This window comes from Onychostruthus taczanowskii, unplaced genomic scaffold (assembly GCF_017590055.1).
Source record: "Onychostruthus taczanowskii isolate IOZ18803 unplaced genomic scaffold, ASM1759005v1 scaffold5, whole genome shotgun sequence".
Lineage (NCBI taxonomy): Eukaryota > Metazoa > Chordata > Aves > Passeriformes > Passeridae > Onychostruthus > Onychostruthus taczanowskii.
Window position 1 is genome coordinate 3,726,231 of NW_024502568.1, and position 23,350 is coordinate 3,749,580.

Consider the following 23,350-nt stretch of genomic DNA (forward strand, 5'->3'; position numbering starts at 1 on the left):
TTAATGGTAGAACTTAGCTTTCCTTGACATAGTCAGGAGATGATAGAAATTGGATTACTGAATGTAAATAAATATGAAGTTATACATTAATAAAATGGGTGAAGTCCTTAAGAGTTTACAGAAGTCTGAGCTTACTCAAGTGCTTGAATGATTTACCTAGGTGAATATGGAATAAAAGAATTAGAATGTGACTTAGCACAGCCAGATATGGCTTATTCTTTTTCTTTTCCTTCAAAAAGAGAAAGCCAAAATAAATAATAAAATCAGAAAGCTGATTAAATTCAAACTGAGGAAACAGTAAAATTTTTATTCTATAAGCATAAATATCCAGTCTGGGTCTACACTTTCTTCAGAAAAAAAGTTGGAGATGTCTGTCCTATTAAATAGCACAAAAAGGATAATAACTGACAAACATTAGGCAAAGAGGGAATCTTGCCTCTGGTCACAGACATACCATAAATAACCACGTATCTGTATAGGTACAGATATGTGGTTATACATGTTTAAAGTTTCCTGCCATTAGAAGTTCAACATTACATACATGAACAGAAAAGGAATGGTGCAAAACGTGTTGAATTTGTGAGCAAACATCCCAAAGCTACATGAGTGAGAAGGTTGAATTTAAGTGCCAACTACAACAGTAAATGATCTGTGTTCATTGAAACAGATCTGAATTCCAGCACAGTAGGAGGACTGCAATACAATTAATCTTACTTCCGTTTATGGCATCCACATAGGTCAAAAGCAATGAGAGATTCTTGGTGTAAAAAATAAAATATACACCCTTTGGCCATTCTTAATTTGAAAATAGTTTTGCCAAAGTACATCATCTGTCTGCCAGAAGCCACAGTGTGTCAACATTATTATTTATCAACAGATCTCAAAGAATCAACATGGGCAACTGACACAGATACTCTCGAGCACAAAGAACAGGTCACTGATAGATGCTCAATGACACTTAACATTACTTTTCCCTCTGACCATTACATGAAACACTATGTGTGGAACTAATTTTTGCCAGACTGCAGATGCTATACAGATTTTAAAAGGTATATGAAAATCAGCACATTACGAACACAATTTGGCCTGGCTCCTTTTCTCTGACTGGGTTGCTGCCCCCAGCAGCCTGGGGGACAGGCCCCTCCCTGGTGGGTGTGTGAGTTTGCAACAGCTTCTTGACAGGTGACCCAGTGATAAGAACTTGTGGCAACACAGCAGAGCGTTCTCACTGTTGTACACACACACAGTTTACAAGAAAACAGCAGAAGAAAGGCACAGTTATTCTTACTCAAATTCAATATTAGTAGTTTCAATATTTGATCAATACATATAAAATCAGTAGAGACTTGAAAATAATTTTATATGTAACTACACAGAGTTAAATTAGTGCTTGTCACCTTCCTAATTTCTAGCTCATTACTTTTCATTCTGCGATTTAAAAGAAGAGGATGTTGAAGAGCCTCAGTGAAATCATGTGAAGGAATAGTAACATGTTTTTGCATTATGTGTTCAGTCATATTTTTTACTGACTTTGGGACATTCCACATAGTAGTTTCTTTGAAGTAGAAGGCGCCTATAGAGCATCTGTCTCATGCCCAGTTAAAACATTCTAAAAAAATTAACTTCTACGTAAGACTTACACACTCATCTTTATTGCATGTGATAAATCAGTTCAAACATCAATTCTTTATATTGTGATCACATTAATTCAGTGAAATAGAGTGGCATGTCACTTTCTGGAGGAAGAGCAAATGAGTACAGGCAAACTGACCAAGCGATACCATTTTCTTTGGGGGCTGGGAGGTTGGGTGTTCACATTTTTGTAAAGTAACAAATTTACTATCATTTTATTATCATTTTTTTTCTATGGGCAAGATCACCTAAAATGCTTATCATGCTTTCACCAAATCTCCTTCATGCTCATATCTTTTTACAAAGGATAAACTACACTACTTGTACTACAAGATAACAAATAAAGATAATTTTTAAATTGGGTACTACTCTAAGGTGATACATTTTCTTTGCAATAAAATATTTCAGATGTAGCTCGGCTGTCCCATAATCATAACACAATAAGAATTTCTTTATGACATTCTTGTGTCATAAAGAAATTCTTGTTGTATTTTCCTTAATTTAGATACACTCTTAAAATTGCACTCTTGTGCTGTCAAGTGTGAAATTAAATGGAAAGAAATATCAGAAACCAAGAGAAGTTCTTTTTGTAATGTTGTAATGAATTTTAAAGTTTCTCTGCTGGAATATGACATTTATTTTCTGTTATATCTCTTTTAATCTATTTTTTTTCCACAGTATTGAACATTTTATCTTTATTAAAGCTAATTCACAGTTATATTTAAACTTAGTTTAATTTTAGAGACTCTCAGAAGTATGTGTTCTTTGTGATTTTAATACATATGACATCATTTGCCTTTGACGTTCATAGTACCTACAGAAATTGAACTATTTATGGAGTAGTTCTTAGTAGAAGACCATTCCTGAGCCCTTGTGATACATGGAAACTCCTAAGAAGGATAACTGACAGACATGGTTATTTAAATAGATTCAACCAGCACGTAAATGTCAAAGGCATTTATAAGGTTTCCCAGTTCAGCTCAGTGTTTGTATCTGAATGTCTCTGCCCATCCTCATAGCAGTTAATGTGGTTTATTCAGTTAAGATTTTCTGAAAAAACACAGATCAAACACATTTATTTCTGTTGCATGACTTTTAATGTGGTTAATATCTTCATCACTGTCTGGACATTGGAGATTCATAGGTATAATCCAAGAAATTAATATTCAGAGTTTTTTGGATTTTTTTTCTAAATTGGTAGGTTGTGAGAAAGGATTCTGTAGGCTTTTACAACAGATACTGTGTGACCCTAACACAGCCAGGTTTTGACAGTAAAATGTTTTGGTGTCACTGACTTGGTATCTTGGTTCTTGGTATGGAACCCTCATAAACATCCTTAATTTCATGTTTCTTTTAAAATAATTCTCTACCCCTTTTCTTACAAAAATAATCTTAAAAACATAAACACAGAAGATAGTAAGTTAACTGCTTTTTCCATAGAGCTGCAAATGTTTATGTTCTCTTAAAACTACCAATTATTATCTCTGGGGGATTATGAAATTAGTAGATTATAGAGATTATAGACTCTGGGGGAGATTTCCTGTAGTAAATGGCCAGTCTAGTGTGAAGGGCTGTCAGACATACTGCAGCTTTGACCAAAAGTACGGATTTCTTCATAGTTTGGCATGAATTTTAGCATACAGAATAAGGCAAAAGGCAGCAGCTTTTCAATATCAGCCATTCTCACGTTTACTCCCTGGAGATCTTAGGTTACTTGACATTATTTTTACTATTGAGAATGTTATTCAGCACTGCTGAGAAGGGTCTGACTGTCTTCTTCATGCTCTCCTGTCAGGTACGTATGTTAAGATCCCCTCAAACCTTTTTAGGCTGAAGAGTCTCAGCTCTCTCAGCCTCTATTTTTGTCAGATTCTCCTATTGCTTTGTGAACTTTGTGGTTCACTGTTGGACTCAGTACATCAGGTCTGTGTCTTCCATCATTTATAATTTAGAGCTCTTCTCACCTAGCTGGCCAGCTTGTTGGTGAGCTTTAGATCTTTGTTTTAAATTGTTTCCATTTTAGTAATATGCCTAGAAAACATTTCAATTCAGAATCACAATCCTCAAGAAGACTTGCTAAAGAAAACAGAGGTACCATTTTAAACTAGTTGTTAGTAAATACTGTTTATAAAGAGTTCAGTGTAAATTTACTCCCTAAACAAAATGTCGCGTCATTAAATTACAAGAACAGGTAGTACACAGGCTGGCATGGAGCAAAGGGCAATCTCTTCTATTCCATTCTGTCCTTGACCTCTGTACTCAGACTGCCACCAAGAGGAGCAGTTGTGATGGTGGCAGTGTACACTGCTGTCCCTTACAAAGTACACCGAGCTCCTTGGCACAGCTCATGCCATTTGTTATTGATATGAGTCTGGTTTCACAGGGCAGTGGCTACACTTGCATCCCCTGCTCTGTGCACACAGTGGTCATTCATTTGCCTGCAAATCTGCCTCTGAGAGTTTAATGGATGCCTATGTTTATGAATGGCATTCTATAAATAAACAATCAAGAGAACACAGCAAAAGGTCTTTCAACCTGTGTGTAGTCTGGCTGGATGATCCCTTTCCTACTAGCAGTTTTTGAGTCAACTTTCTCATAAGAGCTCGACTAATTCTTGTGAACAAAAACAAAATTTTAGTTATTTTAATACACAGAGTTTGAAAGTTGCAGTGTTAAAAATGTTTAAACAGTAATTTGATTAGTTTCTTCCTTTTTTAAAAAGTAATAAATAAAGATAAAATAATTCCTATAATTAAACGTTTTTTCCCAGCCATTTTCTTCCATATTTTTTCCTTGCTATACCTAATTGAAAATATTGCAGAATTTTACATGCTATTAATGTAGAAAATAATCCAGTCACAGAATCATTGCCAAAAGTTAGTCCCTTTTCTGTCCTCTTGGCAAAATGCCAAGGTAGAAGACCTTCTTTCCCTTTTCATTATATATAGTTCCAAAAAATGCATAGCGACTTAAAAAAAAATTTGGTAATATCGATAATATGCTGCCAGACTCAGTTATCAGAAGTCAAGTATGAAACTTATTTAAATAATTTATCAAATTTTAATCATTCCCTTAAATATAATTGTCTGAGCTTTCCCAGAACCAAGAAATCCTTGGATATCAGTGATTGGAACTATGCATAGTCCTCTCAGATGCAAAATCCTGGCCCAAGTTCCTTTCCGTTTGCATGAGAAGTATAAATTTGTGAGGTGAATATCTAGGTCTGAATGAGGATCACTCACTGACATCATTTCTCAAGCAAACTCAGAGCCCAGTCAATCCAAATGATATTTAACTGGGGTAAAGTTTACGCTGTTTATGAGTTTACACAGTTCTGCTGGCATCTCTTAGGACTGAGGAAGAATTCACCCTTAATTGCCATAGCAATGCTCGTCTGCCAGAAACCTTCCATTCCTCCCCCAGCACACCCTAATCTACACTTAACCAACAAGAGAGCAGCCTTTTTGCCTAAAAACCCTGTCCCACTGAACCAAGGAAGTGTCCATCTGTAACCCTGAGAGGACTCCATCAGTGTAAGCTGTGTCTCTGGCAGGCAGTACTGGAGGTACAGCCAAAGCAGAGGAGGCAGAGAGCCCAGCTCCCTGTGTAACCCCCATGTCATTCTGACTTGCCCAGCTTCTCTTCTGCACTTGTCAAAATCTGACTGGGAAATACTGGTCTGATTTCACTGGAGCTGCACTGCCCCAAATTCCTAAAGATAACACATCGAAAGAAGATTTTCCTTGGACATTGTCTAGAGTTTGTAGAGATCCCAAACTCAAGGACCTGAATAACTGGAAGTTATAATTACTAAATGTGTCAGGCACCTCCACCAGACATAAGTTGCCAAATATTGCAGAGATCAGTAGAGGTACACAATTAAAGAAATGCTGTGCCATGGCTTATACAAAATTACATGTTTCTGATTCAGGTTTATTACATCAGATTAATTTAGGAGACTGTAATATCTCTTGCATACATTTAGAACTGATCTTATTAAAACTTATTAACAGAAGTAAATTTTTGTTTCATTGACACCTGGTTTCATTTCCTTCGGTAAATCTTCTGACAACAGCAGTATGTATAAAAGGAACACTGACCTAGATTTTCAGAGGTGGTCAAATCTCAGCAGGTTTTGACATATGTGCATGAGTGACTGTGGACTCCTTTGAAAACTTCATAGACAATTATGCTATTGAAAAACTTTATAGGAACAGATTTGATCCTGCAAGAACCTCTCTGGTAATATAAAGCAGTATGCATAGTTTTGAACAGAACAAACTTAGGAGAATTGACAATATTTCACAAATTGGCAAAGAATAAAGAAATAATTGTTTTATTTGGTATTAAATAAAGTAATAGATTCAAAACTTATTAATTAAGCTATAATCCATCTTATTGCTATCAGTCATGTGAGACACTGAACAAAGAAAATCCATGTTGATTTTGATCTTGTTCACATGATGAATTCATATATTAAGACCAGTGAGTGTTTGTAAAGGTTTTATAAAAATGTGTATGTATCACTGGTATCACCATTGCCAGACTAGAGCAAGATTTTGAAAGTCACCAAAAGAATAGAGTTTACTTTTTCTCTTCAGTCTTTGTAGGAATTAGCAAATTTGAAAATCTCAGCTTAAAAATGGAAATGTTGATTTATTGCAAAGATATCACTGAAAGTTTCAGGACAATTAATATACATACACCTTTATAATTCGCTGTGTTAAATATGTTATTTACTATTAATAGAAGCTTAATATTAAATATAGTGGAATTTTTAATGGTTGATGTTATCCAGGAATTCAAAGGCAGACATGGAACAGCCCTGAGCAATAGATGATTAAGAAAGCGAACAAAACATATTCACTGTGCAAAAAGCCTCCAACATAAAACAGAAAAGGAAGATAAATCAATCAGATTGTTTGCATTACATATGAGAAGAGATTGTAAAGGACAGCAACAATAAGAAGTCTAATTTTTTACAAATGTATAAAAGGAATATTAAGTAGACTTCTGGGAAAGGCCATGTTGAATATACTGGTTAAAGCTGTATATCGGCTATGATTGAGGTATTTTTTATACTAAATTGGTATCTCTATATTTATATTATATTTTTGCTTCATTTTTAAAGTAATGAATACCAGCCTTTCAAATTACAGGCTTCTGCCTTTATTCTTTTAAAAAGTGGGAGGTGAAAAAGGTAGGTGAATTAGTTCTCTTGGTAACAATCATTCTTATCCTGCTCTGGTTACATGCCTAGAAAATAATTAACAGATTTTCTCTAATGCTTCCTAAAGATGTTGAAACTAGAGAACAAATATTGACTGAGAGGCAGCAAAACTTGCCTGGACAGGAGAAAATAATGGTTTATATAACCAAAAACAGTTTGCCAAAAACAGAACAGAAGTTGTGGAATATCAGATTTAAAATTAATCAGATGTCAAAACAGCCAGATGTGGTGTGTACCTGCACTTGGATACTTGCAGGCCACACTTAGGTTCTGCTACCACAGAAAAGGGCTCTTTCGCCATCCTGAGCATCTGCAGGGCCCCCGTTCCTGTTGCTGGGCACTGCTCAGGAGATGATTTAGCCAAGAGAGCCCTTTGGAAGCAAGAGGGAGCCAGTCATGAGGACTTGAAGAGGTTCTGGCATGACCAGGCTTTCAGAAACATGAGCAGAAACTTGCAAGTATATGTTTGCCACTGTTTATCAGGGTAGAAGAGGAAGGAGGTGGAGGAAACAAGTCTGCACCTTGTAACTGGGTCGAGCATATTGGGTAAGATGGATTTTGGACTGCAGTGTGTAAAATCACAGAGGAGGTGGAGGCAGTTCACTCTCCCCCACGCAAAGGGGGATGCCTCTCATCCCGTTTGTTTTCCCCACACATGTGCACACCCCTTCCCCCAGGTGTGAGCTCTGCTTTCATGTTGGGAAAAGCAAAGAGAGGCATTTGTTCCTAGCGCCTGCTTGGCTGCAGATCAGGGTCAAAGACCACCTGAGCCCACGGGTGTTACGCAAGAGGCTGCTGTGAAGGGGCCCCAGCCCGCAGCATCCACCAGCCCGCCTCCCCGCTGCCCTCTCCAATGCTGGCCCTGCGGCTCGGCGGGTTGCGAAAGCCCCAGGAGTACATAAAGCATTCCCTGCCTGGGCGCTGCCGCCACCATCAACACTTGGGCTCTCAACAGGCTCCAGGGACCGGCGCTGTCTGTAAGGGACCCTGCTGTTGTGGGCTGGGGACAACCAGGGGCCTTGCCTGAGGGAAAGCTGCGTGACACCCTGGCGACCTATCAGGGCAGCCTTCCTCCCTTCACTTGTGTGACAGAGCCTGTTTCTGATGCTATTCTCTGTTTGCTGCAGGGACAGGATGGCCCACACAGAGAGAGCTCTGCCCTGGCTGCTGCTGCTGTCACTGGCCTTGATGGGCAGCAGCACTGCAGAGCGGGACTGCCGAGTAAGCAGCTTCAAAGTCAAGGAGAACTTCGACAAGACCAGGGTAAATCTTCTTTACTCTCCTGGATCTGTGATGTCTTGCATAGCTCTTTCCAGGCTACAAAATTTGACATTCAGTAGCACCAGTGTGGTCACATTTTGAAGTCACAGAGTGTGATACTGAGAAGCAGCTAAAGTGTGTGATATCCACACCTCCGCAGATGCTGGATCCTCATGCACCTGATAAAGGAATACTGCAGAAACTGAGTTTTAGCAGACTGGTCTTAAACTGTAGGGTATCAGCAGAAGGACTGTATTGATTTGGTTGTTTTTCCTATAAAAAAATTAATACTCTGGTGTTTTCAGACACCATTGCAAGGAAATAAATGTATATAGATCTGGCAAGATCTGCCAGTTATTATTCCTTTTTCCACTAAATTTTGTTATGCTTTGTTATGTACTTTGTTATATATTCCTTATACTGGACAGCTGCAAATACAGATAAGATTACCAAAAAAAGTCAGCATTTCCACAAATTATGATTGCACTGGCATGTATTGATGGGTTTATGCTGTTGAAACAGATAGATTTGCTTCTTAGGTAGACCTTTGAGGCATGGTGTCAAAGATCTGCATGCTCTTCCCTCTGTCACATCCCCTATTCTGTACTGTCTGGTTGTAATGTTTCCATTGCTCTAAGTCTAACTGTAGGCTTTCTTATTTCCTTGCAGTACAGTGGCACCTGGTATGCTATGGCCAAAAAAGATCCTGAGGGGCTGTTTCTGCAGGACAATGTGGTAGCCCAGTTCACCGTAGATGAGAATGGACAAATGACTGCCACTGCAAAGGGCAGAGTCAGACTCTTCAAGTAAGCTCTTTGCCACTCTCCTCTTGTTCCATTTCACTAAACTACTGCTCCAATCCTACCTGCTACCCCTGTGCAAGTCACACTGAACCTGTGCTCTTACATTGGAATGTGATATTTTCTTTGGCTACAGTAACTGGGATGTCTGTGCTGACATGATCGGCTCTTTCACTGACACAGAGGATCCTGCCAAGTTCAAGATGAAATACTGGGGAGTCGCCTCTTTTCTGCAGAAAGGAAGTGAGTACTTAACTATAGAAGATGCAGAGCTACTTGGAAGACTAGTTATGTTGTATGTCCATGCTGGGGAAAGAAAAAGTACTGTTGAATTTCTGAAACACACTTAAAAAACTTAATAACTATCATACTGCAAAGCTTAATGTGAACAAGGTAATCACTACTTTTTTATATGGGACAGCTGCTTGGCTTTCTTTAAACAAGTGAAGACCTGGCCTTTGTATATCTTTGCATTTCATTTGTTTGTTACCCAACAATATAATTGAAGGCCACTGTTTGGAAAGACATGATAGGCAGATGAAGCATTTTAAGACTTGTTTTAGTTCAGAACTCAGTTACTGGATGCTAGTGTTCTCTCTGATGTCAGAGCTGGCCAAGCAGGGAAGAGGATTTATAAAATGTTATTTTGTTTGGTCTTGTGTCTGCAAATGTAGAGATTTATCTGTTTTAAGAGATAAATATGATTATATGTATATATTTGTACTTTTATGTCATCTCTCTATCCTGTGCAAAATCAGTTCCTTGAGCCAAATAGAGATTCAGACACTTTGTAGCTCAAGACATTTCCTTGGATTGTTTCCGAGAGAAGCAGGTAGAATTTCGAACTGATAGGAGCTCCATTCCATCCAAAGACACAGTTACAAAGCATGTTTTGGATGCCAAGATGCCAATTTGTCTTAAAACAGTTCCCAGGTCTCCTCACAATATGCTGCTGAGTCATGGATTCTTCAGGTTGCTGTCTAACCCCGAAATCTGCCCTTCTAAAAAGTCTGGTGTCCCCCCACAGGAGAGACGGGGAAGACAACAGAGTGTTGCCTTCACCAGTGCAGATGTACTGCAAGGGAGAATCTTTGGCTCCAGGAGAGGAAGGTGCAGATATAGCAGCTTTTACTGCAAACACTGAAACACCCTCACTTTGTTAGAACAGAGTGTCTGCATGACCAGATTTTTGTCAGGTTACATAGCTATATAGTTTAGAATTATCTGAAGTTGTAACAGTGTTTTAAGAAGAGGTTTTATGGCAGAACTTGTAGTAAATACTTCTAATACACAAGCAAACTGCATGATTATCTTTTTCCTTAAAAATGCAGTCTAAGTTACATCCCTGGCAGGAAAATATTTATGGGTTTGAGTCACCTTGAGCAGGCTGAGCATGTCCCTCTTTATTTTCTTTTAAAAAATAAACATGGAATTAAATACTGGACACAGGAATAAAAGAAAAGCTAATCCACTATAACTTGTACCAATCTTCATCATAGTATTTTCTTTAAAAGAGTTATGGCAGCAGTCCTTTCTGACTTACTAGATTTCACTGGTATTTCTAACACTTTTTCTTCTTTGCTATGGTTTCTTCCAGATGATGATCACTGGGTAGTGGACACAGATTATGATACATATGCTCTTCATTACTCCTGCCGCCAACTAAATGCAGATGGCACTTGTGCTGATAGCTACTCCTTTGTGTTCTCCCGGGACCCCAAGGGATTGCCTCCAGATGCACTGAAAATTGTCAGACAAAGGCAGATAGACCTCTGTTTGGACAGAAAATACAGAGTTATCGCTCATAATGGTGAGAACTTTTTTTTTCTGAAGAATTTTATTCAGGGTTTAATGACTAAAGCACTGGGATTCTCTTGCTCATTAGATATCAAATGCATAAAGCCTTTTACTTAGTGGCTGTAACATTGTCTTTTGAAAACTGGAGCTTGTAGTAGGTTATTTCCAACTTTTACTTCCCTTATCTGAAGGAGAGCTGAGGTGCATAGTTTTTCATGCAGCATATCAGGTCAGCTGAAACAGTAATTAGAGGAAGTTGTAAAACAATTAAATAAATGTAGTGTGAGTAAACATATTAAGGATAAACTTCATAGCTATGGTAAAAAGTAATTGGGCAGCTTTTATCACATCTCTTTGCCTTTGTTCAAATACTTTTTTGAGAAATTCTTCAGAAAGGCTTTTAAGGAAAATAGAAGTCTTGGAATGATACCTTATAGGGGACTCTTTCTCACAAGTCTTCATACTAACTGTTTCACAAAGAGCTGTGGAAGAGGGACATAGCCCTCATACTGGAAGCATGATACTACATTGAGTCATATAGTCAGGCTGAGCTTACAACACAGGGAATTAGCTCACTTATGCTCAAGTGTAATACAAAAGGCCACATGGTAATAATCTAGAAGAAATCATAATGTTTCTTATGATAAGAATTACACCCAGAGTGGGAATTTCTCCCAGAAGGGGAAAAATCAAAATATTTAGAACAAATAAAATAGTAGTACCTCTTCCTACTCCCTCCCCACCCCTCACATCCTGGAAGACATGCTATTTATGAAAAACTTGACTGGTGAGTCAGCTGAATGGGAACTCCCAATGTAATGATGTGAGCAAAAGAGTTAATACGATTCTTGGATGTGTAAACCAAGACTCACAGGAGATTGTTGTGCTTGGCAGAGGTCTAATTGCTATGTCACATTAGGTGACAAGGATAACTGGAAAAAGTATTGAGGATGAATTAGAAGTTTAGAAGAAAAACAGAGAAAATGATTGAAAGCTTGTAAAATGTGTCCTCTAGTGAGTGCTTTAAAGATTTTAATCTTTTCCTCTTAGGAAGAGGTTAAAGGCTGACCTGAGCAAAGTCTGTCCTTGTCCACACAAGCAATAGGAATTGGATAGAAAAGGACTTGCAAACACAGAAATAATAAATTTAAATGGATGGAACTTTAAACTGGACACATTTAGAGGAGAAATAAACAGCCATTTGTTTAACTCCAAAGGTCACTAACCTTTGGAACAGTTTACCAAGAGCTATTGTATGTTCTTCATCACTGAAATCTGTAAATCAAGATTAAAGGCTTTTCCCAATGACATGCTAGAACAAACTGGATTGACTGAAGGAACTTCTGTGTCTTATAAAGAAAGACAGAACAGATGAGCAAAGTCAGCTGTTGTGGCACTCTTGGCTGTTCATCTGATCCTTAAACACAGAGTAACACACTGCTGTGCTGTAAAGTGGTGTGCTGATAACAGGGTGCCTTGAAGAACAGGGTGCCACCTACTCTGCTGAAGTAGGTGCTGTTTACAGTACTGATCAGTGACCTGGGAAAAGTGCCTGACAACAATGAAAAAAAATTGTCTTGAACGAGAATTTGGAGACAACATAAGTCAGTTGAAACTTAGAACAGTCAAGAATAAGAGACATCATAAATGCAAATGGAATCAACTTTTGGGAATGATTTGTATGACTGCATAAGTGGTAGGATAGAAAATAAACAATGTCATTATATAAATTTATGATACTTTTCTGTTTAGAATCCTACATTCCCCGCTTTTCAAATAAAGTCCAGCAAGAATAAAAATTTCTGAAATTGAGAAAGGCAAATAATCAGATGTTTAGGGTTATTCTATTGAGTCTAAGATAACTTAAAAGTTGATCATGCTTTTTATTGTTTGTTATGGATATCAAATATCTAATCTACCAAGTCACACTGTTCTTTGTTTGCTACCCTAATTTATACTCAGATGTTAGGTGTTGAGTGCAGTGTCTGACATGACTGTGTGAGCTCTGTAATTTGCAAATGAAAATAAGGGCTTGGGTACCTTTGTATGCCAGAGTTTATAAGCCCAGCACCAAAGTATAATTTAAACTTAAAGCCAGCAATTTGCATTTTCCCCTTTATTGATCGGGACCCTATTATTAGTTGATTCTGAATTCTCCAGTATCATCAAGCCAAAGTTCCTGAAAAGCAAGCACATTTGGGACTGAGGGAATGATTGTGAGCTAAACTGGAAAAAAAATAAAATCTTGGAAGCTTCATATCAGAAACTCTTACAAAAATTGCTTACTTCCTTATGTGTGGATTGGAACCTTACTGCCTTCATTTTATCTCTGCTATTAAGAGCTACAGAATTATTACCAAAACAAACCAACTTCAATCATCTGCACTGACCTGCATCCCATTGTTACTGTGATAAAATTCTGACTGATGTTAGTAAAGCTGCAAGAATAGCCTGGTATCTGTTGCTAATTGTGCACACTCTGCTTATGTCTTCAAGCTAATTAAGAGTGAGTGTGTGTGTGTGTGTGCTTGCTCAACTAATAGATGTACAAAACTTACTCGATTAAAAAAAAATTAAAATATCTGTACTGGCTGATCAAGGCAAAAGAGAAGCCTAGGAAAGTTTTTTGTTCTAACTTACCCTGCATTTATGATGGTAGCTCCTTCTCAAATACAGCTCAAGCTATGATACACTTAGTCTCTCAAAGTAATAGCTCAAGTAACTTTAAGCTGTGTAATGTCAGTGTCTATTAAGACACTGTCATTAAGTGAGAGTACTTGTAAATGCAGTGTCATGTCAGTAGAATTGAAAGCTGCATCTGCTGCTAGCATTTCTTAGGAGCAGCAATTGAGAAATAAAGAGTGGTATAATCCTTCTGCTAATTTACTATTGCTAATAGAAGTTTTGGGGGTCAGAAGATTCTTATTTTGTTGAAAGACATTCCCAAATTAATTATTTTTAGGCAAATAACTAGAAGCTTGTTAAAGTATAGACTCTTTTAAATCCAGTAAAGATACTCTATCATTGATCTGCCCAGTATATTTTCTGCAAAAGTATTAAAATTCTCAGGAGAGGGTAACGGATTGGATGAATTCCTGTTTTGTTCTGAGTTGAAAATTCCTTAGAATTATAAACTGCAGAGTAAGGTAATGGCATTATTATTACAAGTAACAGACTGCTGGACTCAAGAGCATTTTAAAGAAATTAAATATGTATGCATTTTAAATTTGGTGAAAGTTTGTGTAATTAAATTTTGTCTGGAGTGTTTGATAAACACAACTGTGGGTTTTGTGTGTTTCAGGATTTTGCTCTTAAGGACATCCAACCCTATGGAAAGAAGCCATGTAACAGCACCATGCATGTAAAGTTAACACATTGATCATGTGTTCTCTGGAAAATGCTTTAAATGGGTCCATTTAGATTTTCAATATATTTATCTGAGCTGTGTAGCTTGCCTTGTTAATAAACCAATGAAACATTTTAATAAACTTGGATTACACGGAATGCAAATTGTATGCAAATCTGTACATATGTACACATTGGTTTCATTAGTGGCCTGTTATCTTAGTGCACTCTTTTGAACTCGTGCCTGGTGATAATTGAGAATTTAATCTTGCTTTTTTTAGTGGTTTCAATTTCTTACTAAAAGATTATTTATGATAAACCTCTAAGTATATGTATTTTCTTTTCAACTACAACATTATATTTTCCCTATAAAATACTAGAAATCATTTAGAAAAGAGAAAGGAATTTCAGTGATCCTACTAATTAACTTTATTATATGACTAATGAAGACATAAAAAATATGCGTATTTTAAAACAACCGTTTTACACATGACAATTAACCATTTATTTATTTATTCTTTACTTGTTAATTCACATGTATTAAGTCCATATTTTCAATTTGAGATGGAACCAAACTGGTTGAAGTGTTTAATCAAGTTCCCTTTAAAAACTGGATTTTAAAAAAAGCAGATACTTTCTGAGGATGAACATTTTCACTAGAAACCTTAAAGTACTTAATTCAACTATTTTACATTCACCAAGTTCACTGCCATATTTCTATTTATTTCAGCAGAAGAGGAGAATTCAATCCCTTAAATTAAATTGTCCAAATCTTACTGGGGCAAAGCAATGAAGTTAAGAGCATTTTACCTGCAAGAATTAAAAATACATTTTTTTTTTCTTCCTCCTCTGGCATGTAATACTATAACATAATGACCTATGTGACCTGGGATAGCATAGACAAAATCCAAAGTGTGGCACAGCTCAGACTTTAAATAATTATCTGGTAATGAAAGACAAATGTGGCTGTTCATGGTTACTTCTTCTTGCAGTGGTTTCTGTACCTGCCCCATGCCTTTCAGGGTTCCCTGTACAACAGAGAAGAATTTGCTGACATTTACGTCTGAAATGGGCAACATTATACAGAATTGGATTGACAGCAGAGTTGGCAAAAGTAAATAATGCTATCCAGAAGAAAACTGATGGCAAAATATTTAAATCTTTTTTGAAGTTCTGAACTAAAATTAAAAAAATAATTACTATTATTGGAGTCCACATAATGAAGAAAGAGATCATCAACAGAAAAAGGGCTCGGAATAGTTTGTAGTCTTGCTGGGAAACACGAATCTGATGATGTTCTGGGTAGGCTAAACCAGCATTTAAACTTCTTCTTGATGCTTTTGTAATCTGCAATAAAAGAGAAGAAAGCAACTTTCACTGAAACATATTTCTACAAGTGAAAATGTAAATCTTGGCACATTATGTTTTCTTTTGAAAAGTGACTACAAAAAAACCACATTGCAGAATTCATTTGTACTTTTTGTCCATGGTTCCATTTCAAATCTTCTCACTTCACTAGCAATTCTTTTTCCACTCAGCTGTGAATTTATCTCATTAGGCAAAGTGGTTGTTCTTTTCATGGCTCTCTACCAGTCACAAATGCTTTCCAGCATAGAACAGTCTTAATTACTCATGAAATCCCATTAAATTCAAATTATGACCTCATTTGTTCTATCTAAAGAAACCCATTGATTTTTTTCACAAATGCAAACTGGAACATAGTTAACAATCCTGTTGATGTGCAAGAAGGAAGATGATTCAATTCTCTTATGGCCATGCTGATATTATAAGGTAGGTATTAGGAGGAGCATGAATTTATTACAATAATTTATTTTAAATGTGCATGAGATTGTGCATTGTTTTGTGTCACACTTAGCTTTTCAGACAGTAATCACAATTCCTTTCTATGAAATCTTACAGATCCTTTCAGTCACTATAAAAATCTGTGTCTTTTAAAAGTACTCTCTGATGTAATAAACAAGGCTATGGGTAGCTTGGAAACCTAGTATTGACAGGTGTACATCATCTGTCATTAGGTAGAATATTGGACCCAGTGGGCTTGCAGAAAACTTGAAATCCTCTGCTCTACATCCCTGTCTTCCCTGAAGTTGGCATGACGCAATTAAGTTGGTTACATTCATACCTCTGATGCAAATAAAATAAAATGGAAATACATAGCAAAGATTTGTGTTAAATAACTGAGATGCCACTTTATCCCCTGCATGCATAAGGAAGGGGTGTTTTCAAAAGCCTTGATCAATCAAGGCTTGATTGATCAAGGCTTTGATCAATCCTTAGGAAAGTCAAAAGGTAAGGCTCCACCTGCCACTTTTCCCTTTAGCAGAAACTTCAGGAAGGATAACACTAATACTAGCAACATTTTAACTTCCTGGTACAGGTAAGCATGGAAATGTTTAGAGAGAGAGAGAGTAATTTGTCATCCTGTTAGGAGTTTTCTGAATTTGTCAAGGAGATAAATACTCATTAGTAATCTAGACATCTTCTAAATATTTCAATAGAATGTAAGTGTATAAATTAAAACCCATGAACCAAAAGTGGGTTTCTTAGCAGCTTCTGAGGCGGAGAAGGGGGCAGTATCACTAGCTGCTTCCCTGATTTAAAAGGAGCAGAGAATTCTGATGTCCTGTGCATGTAAAACTATGCCAGCTTGATGATCTTCTGCTGTACAATCTGGAATTCAGAAACGAGGTTAACTCCTCCAAACAGTCCAAAACCAAGAGCTGTTCTCAGAGAGAGCCTAACCTGTCTCAGAAAGAATGAAGGTTTCTCAAAATGCAAAGGACTAATATCCACTTCTAATATAAAAGTAGGAAAACTGGGTTGTGTGCACTTCTCAGTCTCCACTGTTTAAAACTGCTACAGAATGTCCTCCTCAGATATAATTTTATCTGTCCCATATAAATACCTCCTGTCTTTCCTGCAGGAGCTGCACAGCCTAGAACTAAGAATGCAAGAGTCACCAGGACTATGGCAAATAAGACACAACTGCTTCTCAAGAAAGTGTTCAAGAGAAATGGGGTGGCAGTGGTATGTTGTGGATCTCTTTTTGGTCTGCCCAGTATAGATACCTATCCTTGGCATCTGGACCACACTTGGACAAACAGGAACTTAGAAGTCAGAACTAAGATATCTTCCCTAGCTCTAGCCTCCGACAAAGTCTTGCCTGAGAGACAATGGAAAAACAAATAAATTACAAATCATGGCATCTAATATATCATTTTTGCCAGGGTTCTGGGAAGTGTTATGCAAAAATAATAGTTTCAGAGTAAATTGTGAAGTACACATTTGCAGTAGTGTATATTTGTTAAAAAATGTCACGTCTTGTATCTGTAGTCAGTCCTCATCATCCTCATCATCATCATCATCAGTGTTGTAACGTGAATACATGAATGCTTGGCACTGCTTCCAGCAATACTGAGAATCATGCTACGTGTGCACTGGAATAATGGAGCATTCTCACAAAGTGAGAGTCTGCTCTTGGCAATGACTTAGGGATTGAGACATTCTCCAGTTCAGTTCTGCTTGCTTCCTGGAGAGAGAGAAGATTCAATTATATCTTGCTATGGGCCTCAAGCCTTCCTCATTTCAGGGGAAATGGTAATGTATTTTAGCATCTCTCTTAGCAAGTTAGAAACGAAACAGGAGCAGAACAGCATGGGCATGTCTTGTAATCCAATATTCCTGCTTTTGGTTTCCAGCTCCCTATGTGCCATTTTGTTTTATAAATTTACCTGTAATCTGGAGTCTGCAAGGACAGGACTCACAAACAGCATTCCTGTCCTGGCCTCTGACCAAGAACTGTGGCATTTCTTGGCCTGCAGTGTTTTGCAGTTCTTTCAAAGGACTCACTCTCCAGTGAGTTACTCTACACTCTTTGCCTATGTGTATGTGGTTGCTTTACTTCACTAGAAGATGTTCACCTAATGCATTTAGCTCCAGGTTATAGTGAGCTAACAGACAGTACAGAAACTACAGGCTGATGACTTTTACTACAAGTTGAAGTTTGGTCAATAGGCAAGGATATGTGGAGACCAGATTCTAGGTCCTAGGTTCCTTTTACACCTACATCCAGCTCTGGTGTGTGCATCCACAGCCCACTGGTGTTCAGCATTTTATCAGTTAACTCCTTGCTCAATAATCTATGTATGTTGAGGTTCCTTTCCAAAACCTATATTTTTTTTATATATTCTATAAGAAGCTTAGTTATCAAAAAAAGGAAGCAAGGATCTTGTGGGTGGTTGTTAAAAACTAGGCATTGCAGTGACTAGTTTGAAGTGCTTGGTTTGAAGATTTCTAGCTTTGTCACTATGGTTTTGGATAGTTTAAAAGGAAATTAGATGCTAATATAATGCTTGCTAGGCTATAAGTTAAAACTCTGTGATGCTGGGTGGCTCGGCTTATGTTTCAGCATATATGTTAAACATCATCCACTTAGAAAGAAAGTGGAAGCAGATGGTTTAATTTACGGTTTTGTTTACAATATTTGAAATTGTGGAGGATTAAGTATAATCTAATGAGATCTGTGTACTAAAGACACATGCAGAAAGCCAGTAGATCAAAAAGTGGATGGGTTTTTTTCTAGTCCTGCCTTTCTCTGCTTTCTTACAAATCCCTTATGATGAATTTAGGCTCAAGGAAAGCAAAAATCTAGTTTTTAGTTATTTCAAATGCTTGACCCTTTCAGCATTTAGGAGATTGACAGTCTTTAAATATGAACAGCACATAAATGAAAAAGTGTATTTAATACTATACATAAGAAGACAATGTTGGGCCTCTGGAAATGTGCTGTTGAAGCATGTTCTTAATTGAAGTATACAGGCTGTTATATGCAGGTTGAAATACTCCTCATATCGCATACTTATAATTTATTAAACAAATTATGTTTGTTCCCTTTACATGTATTTGAAATTAGTGACAATATGCTGATGCCTAGTGAGTTGCTGTTTACCTCCCTTTCTTTTACAACAAAATTTAAAAGAGAAACATACCTGTAAGATTTTGGAGTAACTGATGACAATGATGAATCCTGGTATCATAAAGAAAACAATGGCAAAGGTTGTATCCCAGACTATTTCTCCTGCAGTGCTGGGCCAATCCAGAGTGCAAATTTGAATGTCCTATTTACAAAAAAATTAAGAAAAGTAATATTGTACCATTATTTTCAGTACAACATTGTTCTTATCTCCCTCTATGCTTAAAAAACAGCTAAACCAAGACTAAACCAAGACTGTGAAAGCTTTCTATTTAGACAAAGCAGTTAAGTAATATATTATTTGATGGCTTTAAAAGCCCATCCAATCACAAATAGAGATGTACACAACTGGAATACTGCCAATGACTTCTTATCAAATGGTAATGGAAACTTTAAAATTGAAACATACAGGTAATAATTTATTCAAGCGTCATGTTGGGTGCACTTTTGTATACATTTCAAAATATTAGGCAGAAAAATCCGTGCATGGCCATTTTGTACAGAGAGGGCTGTGGATGCAGGGTAACTCTCCCAGGATGCTGATCCCTCGGTAAGGGGAAATGAGCTGAAAAGGGGATCTCTGAGCCGCACAGAGGAACGCAGAGAGACTCTCAGCCGATGCGCGGTTCGCACCTAACGGGACGGTCCGCGGGGAGAGCGGGCCGGGGGGGCGCCGGGGGAGCTCCGGGCGCAGCCTCGCAAGTGCCCGGCACACAGAGCGCTGCCCGCCTGCAGGCGAGCTCCTCGCTGCCGCTGTCCCGCCGCGGCAGAGGCGGACCAGCCTCCGCCGCCGTCGGTCCCGGCGCCCCCCNCCGGCCCGGCTGCCGCGGGCGCGCCCGGCGCTCGCCCTCACCTGGCCGGCGGGGCCGGGCAGCCGCACCACGGTGAAGAAGCAGCAGAGCGGGAGGGTGGCGAGGGCGGCCAAGCCCCAGATGAGGAGCAAGGCGGCGACCAGCACCTTGCGGCGGCGGAAAGCGGCGTGGCGCAGCCGGGCGATGCTGACGACGCGCTCCAGGCTGACGGCCGACAGGGAGAGGAGGATGACGGTGCCGCTCAGGCTCACCACATAGAAGAGCAGGTGGCAGACGAAGTTGCCCAGCACCCAGGACTCGGTCCAGCGCACGACGGCGATGACGGGCATGGCAGTGATGAAGAGCAGGTCGGCGCAGAAGAGGTTGAGGACGAGGCAGTTGGCGGCGCAGAGCCGGCGGTGCCGCCTCACCAGCAGGCAGATGCCCCAGATGTTTCCCGCCAAGGACAGCAGGAAGATGAAGGCCAGGGCAGATGACTCGCCGATGCGCAGGGCCGTCGCATTGTCGCCCCTGAAGTCCGAGAAGAAGGGGAAATAGGTCTTGTTTTCTCCTGGTGTGCCGTTGGACACGGGCATGAGGGTGGCCAGTGGGCATGAGAGACCCACCGGGGATGGTGGCACCAGCCCTAGGGGAAGGGCTGCGCTCCCAACCACCAGGGCGGCACCTGGGGTGCCCTCCCAGCACAGAGCCAGGGGATGGCCGCCATCCCCTCCCTCCTCTTCCTCCTGCCCCTGCTACCAAGGGCTCAGCCGTGCCAGCTGGGCGGTTTATGGCCCTCGCACTGGAGTGGAACAAGGAAGTGGGAGAGTAAACACGGTGGAGCTCACACAAAGGCGAGGCCGCAGTGCGTGGGGCGGCAGTGAGGGGCTGCCCGACACCTCCCTGGGCAGGGTGTGGGTCAGCACGCTGCCATCTCCATGCCCAGGCACCCAGCCCGGCCTCCTCATCGAGTGCCAGCCCTGGTCTGCTCGGCTCTCCAGGCAGGCCCTGGCAGTGCCAGTGACCCTGGGAGGCCGCTCAGTCTGCTCCCATCCAGTGGGTTATGCATGGCTTAGAAACATGGATGGCTGCCACACCACTCTGAGAGCTCTCCTCAGGAGCCTTGGATGACCAGACTAATCTAGGGGGGAAAAAAAAAAAAAAAGAAAAGAAAAGAGGAATTTACCTATCACTGCCTGTATTGACAGTGGCATTTGGAAACAGCAGACCTGTGCATTGCTTGTTCTAACTGTGGAGAAGTGTCACTGACATGATTTTGGGGATCTGTATAAAATTAATCTAGAATCTCGCCTGTGTTATGAGTTCGTGTTGGAGAAGCCTGTTAAAGTAAGACAAACGTAGAAAATACCTTATTTTCTCTGAACTTCAATTACTAGAAGCAGTTGCTCAGATTGTAAATGAAAGGATGGCTTTCCACTTAGGCTCTTCACTTCAGATGATTTAGAAATGGGCTGGGAGTGAAGCACGTAAATTGTCACAGACAGGCAGATAATGTCTCATAAAAGAAGATAAAATGTTTTCATAAAGTATGTAAACAGTCGTATAACTTTAAGCTGGGTGAATTCATCTGGCTGAGTGCCAGGGCAGGCGCTCAAGGGTGCACTTAGAGGCTCAGCGTGTGGACCTGCACCATCTGATGAGGTGAGAGTTACTCCACGTGTGTGCAGTACACAACTGGTGTGCCACGGGGAGCAGGTGACGGGCAGTGCTTCTGCAGTACCCTGGGCGTGACCCTGCCATCAACCATTTATGCAACGGCATTAGCGGGGATTCCAGATTAGTGGGGATTCCAGAAACTTGGTCCTTTGAAGGGGCAGTCTGCTAATGAGGGATGACAAGAGTGACATCTTTCCTGGACTGCTTCCCACGTTTTGGCTGTGCAGAATTTGCATTTATTTAAATTAGCAATTATTTCAATTACTGGTTCTAACTATCTATGCCATCTCATCAAACAAGGAGTTTGCAGGGCAGCCTAAGCAGGTGTATGAAATGCTCCTGCTGGCTCCTGCTGATGGGTGACTGTATGGAATGTGGGCACAGTTTATGTTAAGGGGATGGGCTATGGAAAGTGAAGACAATAAAAAACTTGGAAAGATTGAGTCTTTTTTTCAGTAAGCAACACAAGTGACTGGCAAGTCTCTCAATATAGATACTTTATTTTACATCATTTGATGGGAGAAAAAAAAAATCTGCGTCCATATTACAAAAATTTCAGTAAATTTAATAGACCTAGTGATTTTTATTAGCATTTATGATCAGTGCTTGGCATATCTAGCCACAATTTATGTTGGCTCTGCTATGAACTGATTCTTTAAAATGTTTACTGAATCTTGAAATACAGCAACATCTAGTTGTCACAACCTCACAGGCCTGGGACATTTTGCAAGCTGACAGACTAGCCCCAAGGTTCTGGACAGCTGGCAGTAGCAGTGGTGTGGTCAGCTCTAAATAATGGCAGGGATTTGGGAAAGAGCTATTGTTTATAGTCTGGTTGTGCCTGTGTGAAAACTTGGGAGGCATTAACAGGACAGAGGGAATGGAGGTGAGGCAGCTGGAAATGGTAGCACAGATAAATGCAAATTTTATTATGAATAAAATCTTTAGCCCCTTTGACATTAGTGGAAAGTTAAATTAGAAATTGGTCCTGTCAATTCAGAGTAAAAGTAAACATATTTGAAACAATATAGGGGAAAGGAAACAGGGAATGAAACACACAAAGCTGCATTATTGAAGAAATTAAGATACTTTTAGTCAGGGAGGAAAGAAATGCCAGAGGACAAGAAGGTTGGAAGATGAGATGATGTGTGGAAGTGTCTGGGTAGATCTTTGATCTTCTTTAGAAAGGACCACCTTCAGCTTTGGTCCTTAGGTGTGAGTTGCTTGGCATAAACCTGTTGTTTGCTCAGGAGAACTAAAGTAAAGTGCTGCTTTTAGTATGCTGTTAGTGAGTGAACTTCACACTAACCTCTGTACAAAATCCCGTGCCTGGGGACAGCAGAGGTGTGAAGAAACATGCTGGTTTCCATCAGGTTTGACCAAACAAGTGGGGACTCCTTGCAGGAGCAAAAATAGTCTGATTACTCATGGGTCTAATGGATCCATTATCTAAAAGAGTAACTTTCTTTTCCCTCCCATGAGGTACAAAAGTTGTATTTGCTGTTGGGTAGGTCTAATCATAGCAACCATCACAACATGAAATCTGAGGAAGAGAGGAGTTGTAATCCCCCATAGAGCTACTCTGGCTTTACTGTAATAGGTGGATGCTGTGTGTGGTATGTGCACCACGTGCTCATGACAAGGAAGTGATTACCAGAATGCCTGGAAACCTGTTATGATTGCTTAACCTATATAATTTTTTTAACCTATGTTTGCTTTTATGCTCAAACATGGACTCAGCTCAGATTTCATTGCTCTAAGTTAAATTAAAGCTGCAGAGACCTCTGTGGAGGTGCTTTGCCTAACCTAGCAGGGAAAAATCTTG

General features: G+C 39.4%; 2 protein-coding genes across 3 annotated transcripts; one reads left to right on the forward strand and one right to left on the reverse strand.

Annotated features, from left to right (window-relative positions):
- The first annotated feature begins 7,795 nt into the window (after positions 1-7,795).
- Positions 7,796-14,324, forward strand: RBP4 (retinol binding protein 4). The gene is made up of 6 exons (XM_041415485.1): positions 7,796-7,839; positions 7,990-8,125; positions 8,792-8,928; positions 9,059-9,165; positions 10,520-10,732; positions 14,021-14,324. Exons 2-6 carry the CDS (start codon positions 7,997-7,999, stop codon positions 14,032-14,034), a joined length of 600 nt encoding a protein of 199 aa, XP_041271419.1. The 5' UTR covers positions 7,796-7,839; positions 7,990-7,996; the 3' UTR covers positions 14,035-14,324.
- A 626-nt stretch (positions 14,325-14,950) lies between these two features.
- Positions 14,951-20,463, reverse strand: FFAR4 (free fatty acid receptor 4). 2 transcript variants are annotated; one of them, XM_041415837.1, is made up of 3 exons: positions 20,016-20,463; positions 19,074-19,202; positions 14,951-15,411 (listed from the first exon to the last, which is right to left on the reverse strand). In XM_041415837.1, the coding sequence occupies exons 1-3, from the start codon at positions 20,442-20,444 to the stop codon at positions 15,004-15,006; spliced, it is 966 nt and encodes a 321-aa protein (XP_041271771.1). In that variant the 5' UTR covers positions 20,445-20,463; the 3' UTR covers positions 14,951-15,003. The 2 variants fall into 2 exon arrangements, with proteins under 2 accessions (XP_041271771.1, XP_041271770.1); XM_041415836.1 differs by having other exon boundaries at positions 19,911-20,463.
- Positions 20,464-23,350: the final 2,887 nt, after the last annotated feature.

Coding starts and splice junctions, on each gene's coding strand:
- RBP4 (XM_041415485.1), top strand. CDS start 7,997: ATGGCCCACACAGAGAGAGCTCTGCCCTGGCTGCTGCTGCTGTCACTG. Junction 8,126..8,791: donor AGAACTTCGACAAGACCAGG/GTAAATCTTCTT, acceptor ATTTCCTTGCAG/TACAGTGGCACCTGGTATGC. Junction 8,929..9,058: donor GGCAGAGTCAGACTCTTCAA/GTAAGCTCTTTG, acceptor CTTTGGCTACAG/TAACTGGGATGTCTGTGCTG.
- FFAR4 (XM_041415836.1), bottom strand. CDS start 20,444: ATGCCCGTGTCCAACGGCACACCAGGAGAAAACAAGACCTATTTCCCC. Junction 19,203..19,910: donor TGCCCGGCCCCGCCGGCCAG/GTGAGGGCGAGC, acceptor TTTTGTAAATAG/GACATTCAAATTTGCACTCT. Junction 15,412..19,073: donor GTTACTCCAAAATCTTACAG/GTATGTTTCTCT, acceptor CTTTTATTGCAG/ATTACAAAAGCATCAAGAAG.